Here is a 17862-nt window from a genome sequence, read left to right as displayed (position 1 = left end):
AATGATGAATCAGAGCAAGGTTCAGTTAAATAGCTTCCATCTGATCACATTTCAATAAAATCAAACCAACAATGAAATATTTTCATGATTATTCAGGCGACTGTCTGGGTTTCAAAAGCCAACCTAAAATGTTAGCTTTATTGATGGAATCTGGTTAGTTGCAGTTCTTTCGTTCTGTTTGATTCCAATGAAGATCAGCTCATTTCTTTCCAAAGCATTCCATTGATTTTAACCGAAATAAGGTCACAATGTGGAATTTTAGCCCTGAAAATATTTTTTCTTTGTTTTGAATTGATGTTGGAATAAAGATTTGAATGTCTGGGTTGAATAATAAGATGGCTCGAATTTACTTGGAATTTTGAGAACCAGAATTTGAAGTTTGAAAAGAATGAACAAAATCTTAAAGTTTATTAAGTTTCATGACGATTTGATAAAGAAAAGTGCAAATAAATGAGCAAAAGGAAAGAATGAAATTCCTGGTGAATTCAGTGATTTCAAAAGATTCATTACTTGTTATTGAAGGAATCAATGAAATGAACGAAAAAGGTTGAATCAGCATTTTTTTTTGTCAAATCCCAGAACTAAGCTAATCATTCGAACAAAAAGTGTGGTGAACAAGAAGGGAAAGAATAAATTTTTCAACTTCGATATTGTTTTTTCTTCTATTCTAGACAAAATTATGAAAATTTCAATTGGAAAGAGAATGAGAAAAAAGAAGAAAATTCAGACAAAACTGATTTTGGTTGATCGAAATGAAGGAATGATTATGAGGAAAGAAAAGAAAAAAATGAAAAGACAAATGTCCAGGTAAAAGAGATCGACTTGAATGATGCGAATGAAGGTGAATGAGAAGATAAACATGATGAACTAAGAATATTGAATAAAGTGTAAAAAGAGTTGAAGAGTGAGAAGAGAGAGAGAACAGAAAAAGACTAAATGGAATTGATTCGACTCCAGAGTTGCAATATATTGAGTTGGAAGTTGTGTTGAACCATTATTCTGTTAGTCATTCCCTGCTTCGAGTTGATTTCGCTTCTCAGGGTTTGCCATTCCTTTTCATTTCCTTACTTCGAACAGCAACTTTGATCATTGAACAAACATGAAATTGTATTTTCTTTTTCCGTTCATTATCGACTCCGTCTTTATCAACTTTTAGTGTCCATCAATCGAAACGATTTACTCATTTCCTTTTCTTTTGCTACTCAACAGAAACAAAAGTAGCTGGAAAATGCATCCACCTTCATTCCAGGATTGACCATGTTTTGTGATAGTTTGTGAACAGTGGATAAACCCTGAATAAGACGAATCTTAAAGTAGCTTGAAAGCACTCAGCATTATCAGAATTCATTCTTGTTTCGTTTATTCTGCTCAATCAGTTTGTTCCAAGGTAAATATAATTTTACTTTTCCCATTCCAAGTGGTCAATAAGTTTTACTATTGACAATTGTGATTAATTGCGAGTTGAAAGGAAAAGGCAATAATGCAAAAAACATTCAACATCGAGTTCAACATTTGTTTCTATCAACATTATCACCATTATTCTTGTAATGCTTATTCTGTTATTTCACTCCCAGTGACTGGGAGGCAAATTTCGAATTTTCAAGTTTAAAGTTTTTTTCTTTTACTTTCATTCGAACTTGAAATCTTCACTTATTTCAAGAGATCATGAGTTCATTTTCGCCGATACTTTTAGCTGTTCGACTCGATTATGTTTTTTATTGTTAACATCAATAAATAGTTACTGATGAAGAAAAAAGAGAATGAAAAAAACTAACAAACATGATCAATTGTTCATTTGTTTTGACTTTTCATTCTTTTTTTCCATTCTTTTCTCATTCCTTCCATTGAATAATTTTTCTTTCCACTTTTTCTCTCTCTTTCTGTTCGTTTTGCTTTTCTTTGCAGATTTTCAATGTTCAGAATAGAATGAAGAAGAAAAAGTTCTCGCTGTGATTTTTATATAAAAGTGAATAGAGAAAAGGGAAAATGAAAAAAGAGCCAAACTTGAACAGAAGGTGATGCTTAAAAGCATTTGTTAGTAAATCAAAGGGAAGGCATAATGATGATAGAAAAAGTGAGTAATCTGTTCGAAAGAAGAAGAAAAAAAGAAAAATTCTACTCACGGTAATATGTTCAATAGGAATCTCGATACGATTTTCAACAATAATAGTCTTGACAATGTATTTTGGTTGCCTTACAAAAAAGACAAGCGAAAAGAAAGAAAAGGCTTAAAGAATCGTTGATAATACGCTTTAGCTTATTTCAACTGTTCGTTCATCTTTTCCTTACCAGTTTAGGTTCACCTTCACTGTTGATTGTAATGCAATAAAAAAGAGTTACATGAAAAAAAACTAAAAAAAGGAAAACTAAATTCTTACTTAGCGATCATGAAGAAACAGCAACAATTGGTATTGAGATATTTATTGATCTTCAGAACATTTCAACACTTTATTCTCATTCCAATTGTTATACCCTTTTATCATCAATGTTATGTTTAACCCAAAAACGTTTTCACATTGGAAAGGCTTAAGTGACGAAATTGGTTGATCCAGAAAAGATGATAGAACAAGTTGAAGGAATAAATTTTCGAGTTTCCCTTTTACTCCAAAGACAATTAGTAAATTGTTGAATCGTTAACTGCTTATAATGAAATGTTTTCAGGTTAAGGGAAAAAATGATTCAAGCGATTGTACAATGTAATTAGCTTGTTCAATATTTACTTTTGGTTAACAAGTTTAATTAAATTTAACTTAATCCAAGTTTCATTGGTTCAACAGAATGTTATTAATATTAATTATCATGATAATGAAAGAGTTGCTTTTGTATTTTGTCACAAAATTGTATTAATTTTCACTCTTTGAACGATTCATGTCAAGTGAAGTAGAAAGTCGAAAAAATTGTATTCGACAATCAATCTTGTTCATTATAATGATCATGATTAGGATTAGAGTAAAGGGAATGGAAAACATTTTCTTGGTGATATTTTGGTTGAAAAATTGTTGAAATAGTTCTGTGAATGCTGTGAAACAGCTCAACATCAACTGCTACTTGAACCAATTGTTTAATTGAATATTATCATCCATCATGAGCAATTAATGTTTCAACTACTTTTAACCAGGCACTTTGGATCGATAAGAGTTGAATCCTTCAATTGTTGTTCATGTAAAATTGAACTTACTTATTGAGTTCAATTTGAGCTTCATTAATAGTTCATTTATCATCTATTATTGAGATTTGTAATGTTGCACTAATTGACTTTTTGCTAAAGTAATTTGCAATCAAATTGCACACTTAACTTTCTCTCAATTTAATTATTCTAATTCAACAATTTCTTTTCTTGTTTTAGATTCATTTGGTTCAGTGATTTACAGAGACGGAATTTGCAAGTTCCAAATAGTTTGAGTTTCTTGGAAGGGAGAAGAAAATGAAGTGTAAATGAATTCTTCTCCCTTTCTGATTCCTTGTCATTCCGTTGTAACCAAGTGAGACCCACTAGTGAACGATGGATGAAGATGACTTGAATCTGACCGCAAGTGATTGGAATGATGTTGCCGTTAGTTCGACCGAGCCGAACATTGAATCACCAAAGACTTTGTTGATGATTGTGAGTTTAACTGCTGTTACCATATTTACCATTGTTGGCAACACAATGGTCATTATATCAATATTTTCATATCGTCCGTTGAAAAATGTTCAAAACATGTTCCTTGTTAGCCTTGCTTCGGCTGACATTGCGGTTGCCGTTATTGTTATGCCTTTCAGTATTGTTGATATGCTATTGGATCGATGGATTTTCGGTACTTTTTTGTGTGAAATGTGGCTCACTTCGGATGTACTTCTGTGCACCGCTTCCATACTAAACCTTTGTGCCATTGCATTGGACCGTTACTGGGCCATTTATGATCCCATCAATTATGCTCAGCGACGAACCGTCCGAGCCGTTTTGTGTAAAATTGCCGCCATTTGGATAATTTCTGGTGTCATTTCGATTCCACCCATTTTCGGTTGGAACGATTGGCCCGATTCCTTTGATGGTGACACACCTTGTAAATACAGTGAACACATCGGTTACGTCATCTATTCAGCTTCAGGTTCATTCTATGTTCCACTGGTTATCATGTCGGTAGTTTATTACAAAATTTACAAAGCGACTCGTAAAAGGTTGCGTGAACGTGCCAATGTTCCAAATCAATCGATAGGACTTCATTCAACCACAACGGGAACAACTTCATTGTCCATGTCAGGTGCAGTTAGTGCCAGTGTTGTAAATTCAACAAACATAACTTTAAACGACTCGACCAACAACCGAATCAACAATATTGTCAGCAATAATAATCGCACCAATAGATGTGATAACACGGTTGGTTGTGGAACCAATGAATCCTCTTCCCAGTCTTCATCACCAATCCTTCAAGGTTCCCGTCATGACCACAATTTACCTTCAATAACAGACAAATATATAGTGATGGACGATTCATCAAGAACCGAATCGGCAACGGGTGATACAATAAATGAAAGTATAAAATCGAGCAAATCGACCAGTCGTTCAGCCAGCAAAAAGCACGGGACAAGCAAATCAGGAGGTCAACCAAACACAGTGGCCAAGTTTTGGGAAGAAAAGCAAAGAATTAGTTTATCAAAGGAAAGACGAGCAGCCCGTATACTGGGAGTAGTGATGGGAGTCTTTACCATTTGCTGGTTACCTTTTTTCATCATGTACCTAGTAATACCTTTCTATCCGTATGTTTCATTTGAGGTACGAGCTTTTATTACCTGGTTGGGTTACTTTAATTCAGCTTTGAATCCAGTTATTTATACCATTTTTAATGTTGACTTCAGAAGAGCCTTTGCAAGGCAATTACGATGCTCTACACGATCAGATTGATTTGATCAATATTCAATAAAACTAACAACTCTTGAACGTTCAACAAGAAAACAAGACCAAAACACAAATCAACAAAGAATAACCAATTGTCTTCTTCATCCTTTTTCTTCTTCTTTTTCCCATTCTCTTTATTTCTTTTCTCTTATTTCCTTTTCTTCATTCCATGTATTTTTATGAACAAAAATAGACAGCTAAAGACAAACGATCCAAAAATACTCAACAGTTGAGAGGCTGATAGTAATAAAGCAAAGGCAAGATTGTTCAGAACATGTAATGCTGGAAATACCTCGAAAAGTTGACTTTTGTTCATTTCATGTTTTCCTCTTTTAGTTACCTTTTTTCACTCAAATTGATTTGGTGAACATTTTTGTCAGCTTTAAATTGGTTCCAACAATATTATTGTGTTAGATAATTGATATAATAAATGCCAAAGGTGCTACTTTTCGTTATTGTTATGAATAATGACAATGTTGGAAATGTATTATAAAAAGTATACAACAAATGTATAAATATAAATATATAAATATAAATCGAATGATAAAATTTTGTATAAATAATCAAAGAAGCCAAATGTTAACATTTATAACAACAAATATCTGAATATATAAAAGTTTGAGAAAAGAAATGAACAATTTTCCTTTTTCATTCCAATTTAACCCTTTCTCTTCTTCCCTTTCGTCTCAATTCATTTTTCATCAAAAGCAACATCTTTTTTACTTACTTCCTTCAAAATAACATCTTTATTACTGATAACTTGAGTGTGATGAGAAATAAAATAATATTCATCTTTTCGTTGCTTCTATTTCTTTTACTACAAATTCCTGCTCATCTTGTTTCCCAATTTTCATCTTTATATTGTACTTTGCATACTCGACTTTTTCATTTTCAATGGTTATGAAAGGATGAATTGCAATCTCAAGAAAATCAAATTGCAATGTTTTCAAACAGCTTAGTGCTGACAGAGGGAACTTGGAAAATGCGGGCGCTTTAGAACATGATTGTACAGTAATTGGCTCCAACATGTTTCGTTGAAAACTGGACTTCTGATGACACTCTAGCTAAGGAAACATTCGAGTAGCTAAACATTAAGATTTCATACCACTTAATGCTATGTATTCCAAGGCTGTTTAGGTTGGACCATTCGATCTCCTTCTGACATAAATGACATTCTTCTTAAAAGAAGAACTGGAAGATTTGCAAACAATTTCAGTCGAGTAAATAAAGAACTAATTTTATGTTATGAACTGAAATGAAAGTTATTTTGCTTATAATCGCGAGCAATGCTTAGATTGTTATTAAAGCTAGTTAGCTCTATTAGAATCGATTTGCAATACAACGTGACAAATGTAGAAAGTAAAAGGTTCGCTAAAATACTCTGTTTATTGGAAATGACTCGCAAGTGGCAGCAGAACTAGAAGTTTACCTTGAGCTTCCATGTGCTGATTCCACTTCCAACTTAAATAATGCATAATGCTATTGGAGACGCAATTCGAGGTAATAAATGAAGAGTTATATTTTGTTGTAAACAAACGAAAGAACGAACGAAATTCCGATTGTAGAATGCATTTGCACATTGCAGTGAAACATGAAATGTGAAAGCAATAGATGAGCAAACTCACGACTCGTAATCGAAATAGCCGGAAGAAAAGATATCAAGTTTGATATTGCAGGTGCACTTTCACATGATTATGACAGTTTTCATCTCTTATATGCATGGTTACTCCTTTCACATCAGATTTCATTTAAAAATTCATCATTTTTATGGCAAGTTTCTAGATCTACCCACAAAAATAATGAACCTGTTAATCCAACTGAAATTTAACCTTATCTGTTCAGTTTATTATTGATCTTAACGAGTTAAGCATTGGACTTTTTTCAACCTTTTGACATGTCCTGTGGTTCTCAAGGCTGATGAAAGTGGAAAGGTTGGATTAGGTTAGCTTAAGGTTCCAAGTTGAATAGCATTCTGGTTTGATAATCAATCATAACAGTGAGTAGCATAAAAGATAATAGTTTCAATGACTTTGTTTCTGAAGTTTACTTTTCCGCTCTTCTCTAGAAGCTGAGCTATTTTTGTTCATTTTGATGTAACGATAACCATCATTCAAATGATCATTCAACTTTTTTTATAACTTTATTAGTCCAAATAGCAAAGTGCATAATATAATAATGAAATATCTGATTACTAATAAAGCATCGATGTTCCAATAATGTAACACAAGAAAAGAAAGTTTGCTCAAATTCAAAATAAGATGATCAAGTTTCCCAGTGAAATACAGTCGAGACAAATGAGAAATTTTGAAATGGAACGAATAAAATGAGATGAAATAGAAGCTGATGGATTAGCGTCCAATTATGAAATTTTAGTTGTTATTTCATGTTAAACTTCCTACATGAATCCAAATAAATAACGAATTGAACTCAACATTGTAATTGATGACAGAGACAAGAGTGATTCCATGCATCTAATAAGGTATCTTGTTGAACTCAATTGTGAATAAGTCAACCTTTAGTTGATTTTATTTCATTATGTACAACTGATGAAATCTATGTTAATATAAGAAGAGACAGAAACAAATTGGTTGATTTGGAAATTTTCATTCGCGAAAAGTCATTTTTCTTATTCTACTCTAACTCAATTTATCTCATCTTTCAAGTGAAATGCTAATAAAACGAGAAGTAACAAACGAAATGAGAAAAGAGCAAAATGTAGTGAAAGAGTTGAAGTAAAAAATGAAAACAGAAATCTTTTTTTCTCTTCGTTGCAGTCCTTGCTCCATTCGCCATTATATTATTATCGTTATGATTCCAAGTTAAACGAATTGTAAAATATTTGTTATTATAAAATGGACTTAAACAGTTTTACTTTGACTCAATCTCTCAATAAACAAATGTACTTTTGCATCCTTTGAACCAATTGAACACTATTTTTCTAACCCAGAAGGCAATTGAATTGTAATTGAATTACGAGGTGAGTTTTTGGAAAAGGAAAGAAACAAAATCTTTCAAAGAACACAAAATTTTGTTTCAAACTTCTTCCTTTAGCTTTACTTATGAACTTTTCAATATTTTTAGAGTTGCTCAAATTCAACTTGGTTAACCCAACGAACTAACGTAAGTAGAATAACTAATTGCATTCTCATATGCATTTAATGCATATCGCTGATCAATTGCAAAATAATGGAAGAAGAAAATATTCAAAATTAAAAGTATAAACAGCATTCACTTTATTCATTCATTCCTCTTTGAGGATTTTGCTCAACTTTTCTGGTTTATGGTTTGGTTTATAATAAAATAATGATAATGCTCGTGAAAAGTGATGAACAACCTGTAATGGAAAGAATACTTTTGGGAAATATTAAATTAATGACAACTCATTAAAGGGCAGTTAACTGTTCATTATTAATCAACTTAAACAACTAGTCTATAACAATAATGATTATGTTCATAAAACTGTTAATTCAAGAGGCTTCTCCAAGTGTTTTTTACTTCTCCATATTCATCTTTAGTGGTATTAAACTTTCACCTCGTATTAAACTTTGCAATACGTTTTTCGTTATTGATCAGCAAAAATGTTGAAGAATGAATATGAATTGTTTTAGAGCATCTTTAACCTTTTTACTCTCAGTTCGTCGTACCTTTTGCTAGCATTTCGTTGCAATTCCCTTTCAGCTTCTTCTTTAAATCTAATGTAGAGTTTAATAGTTTTTGACTTTATTAGATTGATTTGCTAATTAAATATATCTTATGCATTTTATGATTGCATTAACCAAATTGACAATTAGGAAATTTATTTGTTTGATAATTAAAGTTGAAAGCTTCCATTACTCAGGTCATTTTGCAGTCAACAATATTGTTGCAGTAAATCGTCAAGTCAATAATTTTGCACTAATTGTTGATTGATTGATTGTTAGTGACAAACTGATCAATCAGTCGTGATTGACTATTGGAAGGAAATCGAGGAATAAGCATATTACAACGCAGCTTGAAGTTGAAGAGTTATGCATTTTTTGGACAATGTTTTAAAAGCATTAGCTTCTGCCCTGCAATCGAAACAATAACAGCAAGAACATGTCTGTACACGAGCTTACAATTAACCTGCAATTTCATTCGAAAACCTTTATTAGCAAAAACAAAGTGTTCAATTACTCGGATAAAGTTTAGAACTGCAATGTTAACTTCTTTCTGAGACTCTGTTGTTTTTCGTCTGGTTTCATCCAGATTGTTTCATAGAGACAATAAGATTTAATAAGTTCACCGAAAAGTTTATCAAGCATATTTGAATGGATTACAAGGAACGACTGCACTACAGATTAGTTGAAACAGAATAGTGGTCTAATTAACAAAAGTCTATTTGTTTCGTACAATCTTGTGCAGCAATATTGAAAGATTGCATTTGGTTGCTCATAGATTTTGGTAAATTTTCTTGATCTGAGTAAAGAAAATGAACAGAAAGTAGAAAAGTTTTCGAACATTTCATTTGGAAGATTCGATGATAATGAACAACTAATAGCCCAAAGGGCTTTGTCAATGTTTTGTTTGCCTTCATGTAACACTTTCTTGTAATCTTAATGTTCCCAGCATTTGTTTTTATCCACTTTATTTGTATCCATTTTCGCCGTCTGTTCATCTTCTTATGCTCTTCTCTTCACAATTTTTCCAAGTAATGGGTTCGCATAAAAGTGATTAAGATCTTACGCTTTCTTTTCTTCCTACACTTTTCCACATCTCCAACCAAGTAGCTGGAATAGTTGAAACGTCGAAACTCTTACCCATGAAACTTGTCACTTCCTTAGAGACTTGAACAGAAAAAGTGAATGTTAGAATAATGCAAGTTCATAAAATGTTTCGAAGCTCAGTCAGATCCAGAATTAAGTCAGTTGTTGTGAGTGAATTTTGTTTCCCTTTAACTTACAATTGTCACCCAATTGATGTCTCGCTAAAACATCTTTATTTGAAGCATAAACATTTCTCCATACTTTTCAAGTCATATACAAGAGTAATTATTATATGCGAATGTTTCACGATACAAACTCTGAACACTTCAATTCAATCTGTTTAAAAAGACTTCATAGAGAGCTAAAGCAACTCTACATAACATTAAACTCGACATTCAACTAGATTCTATCTTTTGTTTTGTCTCTCAGCTTGACATGACTTTAGGTGAACAAACATTGATCGAGAAACAAAAACTTTGTCATTAAATTATTGCTAAAGTTGCCATAAAAGGGACGAAACATCACGAAAAGTTCAAATTGAAATTACACTTAATTTTACAAAGTGCGACTTCAATAAACTCTATTGTGTCTCATCAAAAGCTCCACAATTATGCTCTAAAACAAGAACGCTTTTTGGTTTGATTCTATCGATACTTTTCATAGACTTTTCGAATTTCGTATGCAAACTAATGTTTGTAAACATTGCGTAAAAATCGTTTCATAGCGTGAACTAATTTCTCTTCCACTCCAGTTGCACTAGACTTTCATGATTCTCATTTCTCTTTTTCTCCGCATTTCATGAGGAATACTTTTCTTTCTGAGATTTCATTCATTGAACTTGATTAACCATAGCGCGATACAATCATTAATTTTTATCGACATTCATTCTCGGTGCAAAGTAATGCAATTTTATTTGTTTGTTTTTACTCTCATGATCATCTTTCATTTTGCTCTTTCATTCTTCGATTGATATTCATTGATGACATTTAAACTCTTTTCCTCTCTGCATTAAGCAACTCCAACTTGGAACCATTTCTCTTGCCAAAACCCATTCCCAACTGGATTCCTTCAAACTAGTTGGGTTAATAAACTAACTCCGAGACTAATACTAATATTGCGAAGCCGAAGTCCATCCTTTGGTCAACAACTGTCATTAAAACTTGTGCAATCAACTGATTAATGCAATAATAAATCATTGAGCTTAGTTTTGTCTTCACTTTACCCTTGCACCCCATTATGATCATCATCATCATTCCTAATAATACTCTCAATCGACAACATTTAATCGAAAAAAGTATTCGATCCGAAAAAGTGTTCAACTTTTACATCTCAACCCATTTCAAGGAAAGTCTCTCGATGACTATTGAAACGTTAATCATGAAACTGATTAAATACTCTCATCCATATTGATCCATCATTATGAGGTAAACAAGAGGCAAAAATAGTTTCAATAATGAATTTATATAATTCATATAATGAATTAATGGAATAATGATAATGACGAACATTGAATCAACAGAAAAGTCAGACTCGTTATTATCCAATTTGGACAAAAGTAAATACATTTTCCATGTTTCAATACAGTTAAATGAGTTTGCAAAATGTTGTCAAATAAATATTCATTATATTCCTGTGTGCATTGGTGATTAACAAGAGCCAAATGTTGTTTCAATCAGAAAATTAATTAAAGAAAATTTTGTTGCCAATTAAACGAGAAATGTTGAATCCTCGAAAATTACGATCAGAACCGAGTAAAATCTTTCCAAGATTATCTATTTGATATTTATTTATATTATTATTTCCATCACAATAGGTGTAACAATGAATGTTGAAATGATAAACATGAAAAGTGAAAAAAATCAACAATTCAAATTAATGCAAAGGAATAATCTTTCAGTAAATAAACTTTTGTTTCAGTTATTCAGTGTTAGACACGAAATGGTCTCATTTTAGCGAAAAAAGTAAACTTTTCAATGTAAAATTAAAGAATACAATTTATTCTTTTGTCAACTTAGACAGTAGTTTGAACTTTTTTCATGGCATTTAACAGAAAAATAAACTTTTCGAATCCCTAGACAGCTTATTTCATGTGAAATTATGAAAGATAAATAAAGATCAAAAGAAAAAAATTGATTCTTTTCCAATGCTTTTCATGTTTGCATCACGAAACATGCCCATCATCGCTAGTATCAGTTGCATGGAAACTGGATAAACTTCGTTTTCACCATTTTTTTATATTCTAATCGTTTTGGAATGAAATCTTTTCTGTTTCATTCCTTCGCCTTTTTAAATCATTAAACATGATTCAACCCTTTTGTGCCTAACATTTGTCGATAAACATCCAAATTTGAATTTTTACTTTCATTCGAAATGCATTTTTGTTCATTTGTTTTCCATCATTTCCATCATTACTATCTAAATGCAGTGATAATCATGTTTAGCGATTTGAACCAATTGATTTTTTCGAAGGAAAATGTTGATGAAAAACAAAAAATACAAATAGATAAAAAAAGTACGAAAATGTTATTTTCTCTTGCTAATGATGATAATGGCAATAAATGAAACTCTGTATGATGAGCAAATGTATTGGTGAAGGTGGAGTTGGTGAAGAAAAGGAAAAATACGAATCGAAGTAACATAAATACCGAGAGCAACCATCAATCCAATGAAAATTATCATCATAACCTTAAGGTAAGTGAAGAGTATAAACTAAAAGCAAACTGAAAAGACGCCAGATAAAAACATATTGCTATTAGGGTGTGAAAAGGGAAGAAAATGAAGAAAAAAAGAATCAACAAACTTGAACTGAACAAGATGATCATGATGATTGTGATGGATCTTTTTTTCCACCTAAATCAACAATAAACGAAAGTTTCTTTTTCGATGAAAAAACAAAATTTTTCATTTTATCAACAACATTAATGTTATCCTGATTTGCAAATAACATTGAAAGGCAACTTAATGTCTCCATATTTTTTCGTCAACATATTTATTCGTCCTTTTTTATTGCGATCTTTTTCTGAATCAATTTTCATCATTTGAAAGTTTACACTTTTTCTGTCTCATTTCTTGCCATTGTTTACTTGACAATTCATGAATAAAAACACTTTTTTAACCTTTTCTGTGAACCATTTAGTTTCACTTTTTATGATTGTTTTTTGTTCATTTGAAATTGAATAATTTTCAATCACTTTAGGCAAGTTTGATGAGACGAGGTAGCAAAAAATTTTCTCACTTTCATATGATTTTCGCTCTTTCAAGTCATAAAACTTGAATGATGAATATGAGATTATGTTGCTTGATGGTCTTTTTTGAATATTTTTCATTCGCGAATATTTAAATTTTGTGAAGTCTCTTTTATGTTGTTTGTGATGGAAAACAGAAATGATGGTCAACTCCGGGCAACATTTTGCTTTTAAAGTTTATAATCAAATTTATTCAATTCCCAGGATAATCTGGTAGAAATGAAAATTGCATGTTAATCAAGAAAATGGTGGAATTCTTGCTATTCTGTCGCATTATATTTTGATGTTGCACTAGTGTTGGGTTATGATCAATCGTAAATCGATTTAAATCGACAATCGGCTCCTCTGTTTCAGATCGATCAAGAAAATTAAGAGATCGATTTAACCAGGAATGGCTACTTTAGAATCCTTTGATTAATCAAAAGGCAATAGTTGTTTAATTTTTTGATTTCGACGATTTAAAGATCAGAAGATCTAACCTTTTCTGAAATCACACAATCTAGCATTGAAATATCTAACTATGCAAGCCCCTTCAGTACCGTGTGAACGCTTATTTTCAAAAATTGGATTATTAATCACTGAGCAACGGAACGGATTGAAGCCTAAAAATGTTGAATTGCTATCTTTTCTTGACTCATTGCCTGATATTTACATTTAAACTCGTCTTTTCTTATACTTTGTCAATTTAATAAACTTACGATCGGACAACCGAACGATCGAACAGTCGATGAAATCGATAAAATCGATGAAATCGACAAAATCGATTTATCTTTTTTCTATGACCAAGAAAATCGATCAGACTTGAATTGCTTGATCGGCCAACACTATGTTGCACACTTGATCAAGAGAAAAGGTAGGCAATCAGCAAAGTAATTGATATAAAATTAGATATCAGTTTACTGATTTTACAGATCTTTTAGCGCGGAAGCACGATAGGTCACGATGCTGAAAGAATCGGAATGCATACTAAGGAGGATAATTTTAAATATCTCCAATATTTTTCTGATCAATTGGCGACCACTTCATGATGATCTACCCTAAACCATCTGTTGAACAAAATAAACTGAACCTAACATATCTAAGTTAAAATTTCTTAAGAACCAGCACTTCAAATCGTTCTCTTTTAGATCCAGCTTCAGCTTCGCTTGGTGATACAGCTATCTCCTCTGGTTATCCTCAGGTGGCTCAAACGTTGTTTCTTCCACTCGACTCTCTTTTCTTGGTTCGCTATTTCTGTTGAATCTCCCCCTGCTTCTAAAGTATTTAACATTTCCAAAAGTGAACCGTGAAATTGTTGGAAAATGAATTATGTAAATCGTTGTCGCGTTGCTTCAATCCCAATTTTTGTGAGTTCGCTTCAACCAGTCTGTACTCTTTTTATCGAGTCTACCTCTTTATTCTGTATTCCGTAGTATTAATAAATTTTTGCCTACCAGATACATGAAATGTTAACATTATTGTTAAGTTAAGATTTAGTAAGTTTACTTTAAAACAATTAAACCAGGCAATTTAAATAAACGATTAAAGTAAGATAAACAAATAAAACTTTTTCTGCTACATATTGAGCGCTTTTCTGGACAGCCACTGTCCAGTTACAATAGTTTAAATTTGTTCTCCCACGCTGTTTATTTGAACATTTAATCTTGATCCCTCAACCAAAGTAAATTCAGTTGGTAGCACTGTTATTTTTGTTGTTTTGTAGCAGAACAGGTGTTGTCTTAGAAGTCCGTCATCACCAGTTCTTGTTCAATACAATCAATCTAGGGACTTGATTCGTATTAATATCTCCTCCAGAGCTAGAGATTTGCGTTTTCATATCGCGGTACCAGTATCGTCTAAATTGTCCAAGTCTTCCTTTGGCTGTGGGAATGGCGAAGAAGATCAAATGGGAAGAGATCAAAAAAGCATCTCGACTGTCAGAATTCGGCTCTTCGTCTTGGTTCACATTTCCTGGAATCGCGGATTCATGATTCATGATATCTATTCTATTAATCTACTCATAATGTCATAACGTCGCTTCAGTTTTCAACAATTTACTTTGCTTCTCTCCTTTCTGCCATCATTAACCAATTCACTATTTTACTCTATTCATTCTTTTATCTTCTACCTCATCTCCGACTTACTCTCCCCATTTATCATTGACAATTGTCAAACTGACTAAAATTAAAGCAAAGAAAATAAACAGTTTGGATTTGAATGTGAAATTAGAATAAGAGTTGAATTGAGTTCACTTAGGAGAGAGAACGAGAGAAATTCATCAACCATGAAATTTTGCTGCTTGAATTGTATTGCCTTCAGTTGCAAGAGAGAAGGACAATTCACCAACGACAAAAGTTAGTTCATCGTCAACAATCATTTATTGAGTTAAAATATCTGATTTTTCAATTGAATCCAGAATATGTGCCAAACTTGGTGAGTGTAGTGTTTGTTTGGCGTACAAGGCATTTTGCGAAGAATTAACACCAACATCGTCTCCATCTTCTCTATCATCAAAACCATCACCTGATGAAAATTGTGCCTGCGTAGCCTCCAACCAATGTTATTCACCGGTGATGAGTCCTGCACAAAAGAAGTTGTTCAAGAATTCGAATGGTGTGCGAATTTTGCTATCATCTCCATCAAATTTTTTACAAATTGATATATGATTTAATTTTTTTTGACTTATAGTTCAACAAGTTGAATGATGAAGCTAACAGTAGTTAAAAAGTACGATGTTCCTCCCGTTTTGCTGAGGGACTTTCAACAAGGGGACTTTCTACCAAAACAAACTTATCAATTAAGATCAAACTTTTAATGTGTAAACTAACATTTGAAGCTCATTCATTAGATGAGATAAGATAAGAAAACAATTAACCTGGTCTAATGATCACCTGTAAGTGATTCATGTAAACATTAACAGCAATTTAATTAATCAGATAAGTTAAGTTAACCTAAGCCATTGTTATTGATCTTATCTTGATTTTTTCTGTTGAAAAGTTTCTACCAATTCAATCTGATAAGAATAACCAATTAAATATTTTTAACCTTCGTTACTACGTTCATTCAAGTTTGTGTATAATACTATATTAGATAAGTCAATGATATCATCTAATGAATTTAAACATTGAAAGATAAGAAGAGCAAATTTTCGGAACGCGCTCTGCTTTTCTCTTAAAGCTATATCAACTAATGTTATTGATGTTATTGATTCACTTGTACATGTAAACATCTCATCTGACCAATCATAATTAATGATTTATAGGTTACAGCTGATATTATTCATTTTCTTTTTTCTTGTTTGCCTACTTTTCTACTATACTTTGCTTCTGTTTGACATTACAACCTTATCAGGGAAATCTCACAATCGCTCGATTATGTAGTTGTAAACATTGTTTCACTATGGGATATTGGAAAGGTGTCAGTGATAATAGATAACACAAGACGTAAAAGGAGATACAACGCTCAAGTGATTAGAAAGGAAGGTGGAGTTTTCTTGGTTTTTGCTTCCGGTAAAGTTGTTGCCACCGGATTCAAGTCTGTAGCATTGCCTGGATCATTGTTACAAGAAATATCTCCAGAAAAAGATGTTATATAAAAAGGGTGATAAACGTAAAGTATAATTTACATTCACTTTTAACTATGGCTTACATTCAACCAACAATTATGCATCAACTATGAGTTGTTGACATTTTCAGTCGTAATGTGAACTGTGAAAGTGAACTGCGTGTTTGTGAAGATTTTTTTCATCGGATTACTCGGATTATCACGGATTATCATGAACACAACGAAATTGACATCAATACAGCATAATCAACAGCTTCCTCAATAGACTACTCGACATCAATTTCAGGTTCATCTGATGATGCAAGCGAGATTGGCCTCGATGATGATCAAGTAAGTCTTGTTTGTAATTCGGTTCTTGGTCCTTCTCCACATCCACCTCCACCGAATCCTCAGGAAAATGAGATGAACCGCTTGATTCACTTGATGGACAGGTTGATTGTATCAACTGATAGGCATAATGAAATAGATGACTGGTTGTACGAGGATGTTGGAAGAGTCTTCGAGCACATGATTGACAGATTTGAGGGTTTGGTTGAAATGAACCGGTCAATCATGAATCAACTACAATTACAATTGAATTTGGATGAGGAAAGCGATTAATATGATTGAAAAATCAAAAATAAATCTTGCACTGTTGTCTAACAGTATCTAAATGAAGAATAAAAGTATTATGATTAACTATTTAAATGGCTTAACTTTTTTTATTCACTTTGTTTGCTGTGCAAAAATAGAGCGAGAGAGAAAGAGGTAGTAAAATGAACTGGATTGGTTGTTGAGCCTCTTTGCATTCGATTTGATTTGATGTCAAAAAGAAAGAGAAAAGAAAGTAACCAAGAAAGAGAAGAAAGGGATTAAATTTAAACTTATAAGTAGTTATAAAAGATCCGGGTCTGGATAAGTTTTCCGGGTCTGGATAAGTTATCCGGGTCTGGATACACTTGTCCGGGTCCCGGATAAATCCAAACCCGAACAACTTTTGATGATTGATTAAAGCGTAAGGGAGCGTGGGAGAATTTCGCGTGGCAAAATAGGATCACTTGTCCGGATCTGGATCAACATTACTATATAAGGCTGAGTTAATCTTAATCTTGGTAAAGATGGACCCTGAGACTTATAAGAATATAATCAAGATCTTATTAGTCTTGATAATAATTATTGTTATTTTTTACGTGCTTTCTACCGACCTACAAGTTGTTTGCAGACTACTTACTTTGTTTAGTCTTATGGAAACATATTCATCATATGAAGAAAGTGAAAAAGACAAGGTTAAAACTGTTGTAAAATCTGTCCTCTATAATATGTTAAAGAACGGAATAGACCAAAATGGTTATCAAGAAGTAAAAAAGTATAAAAAAGAACTTGAAGATTTAGACAAAAAAGTCAATGATGAAGTGAAGAAAAAAGAAACGCTTTTTAAAGAAAATTCAGCCTTAAAAGAAATGTTAGCTATTAAGGATAAATCAGACCTTTC

General features: G+C 32.3%; 1 protein-coding gene across 1 annotated transcript; it reads left to right on the top strand.

Annotated features, from left to right (window-relative positions):
- The first annotated feature begins 1004 nt into the window (after positions 1 to 1004).
- Positions 1005 to 7792, top strand: LOC107368165 (putative G protein-coupled receptor No18). The gene is made up of 2 exons (XM_015935951.3): positions 1005 to 1387; positions 3347 to 7792. Exon 2 carries the CDS (start codon positions 3503 to 3505, stop codon positions 4883 to 4885), a length of 1383 nt encoding a protein of 460 aa, XP_015791437.1. The 5' UTR covers positions 1005 to 1387; positions 3347 to 3502; the 3' UTR covers positions 4886 to 7792.
- Positions 7793 to 17862: the final 10070 nt, after the last annotated feature.

The sequence above is a fragment of the Tetranychus urticae genome, chromosome 2 (genome assembly GCF_039701765.1).
Source record: "Tetranychus urticae isolate SD_2017Ah chromosome 2, NJAU_TeUrti_SD_1.0, whole genome shotgun sequence".
NCBI lineage: Eukaryota > Metazoa > Arthropoda > Arachnida > Trombidiformes > Tetranychidae > Tetranychus > Tetranychus urticae.
The sequence above is the reverse complement of the archived record's forward strand: the minus strand, read 5'-3'. Positions and strand labels throughout refer to the sequence as shown.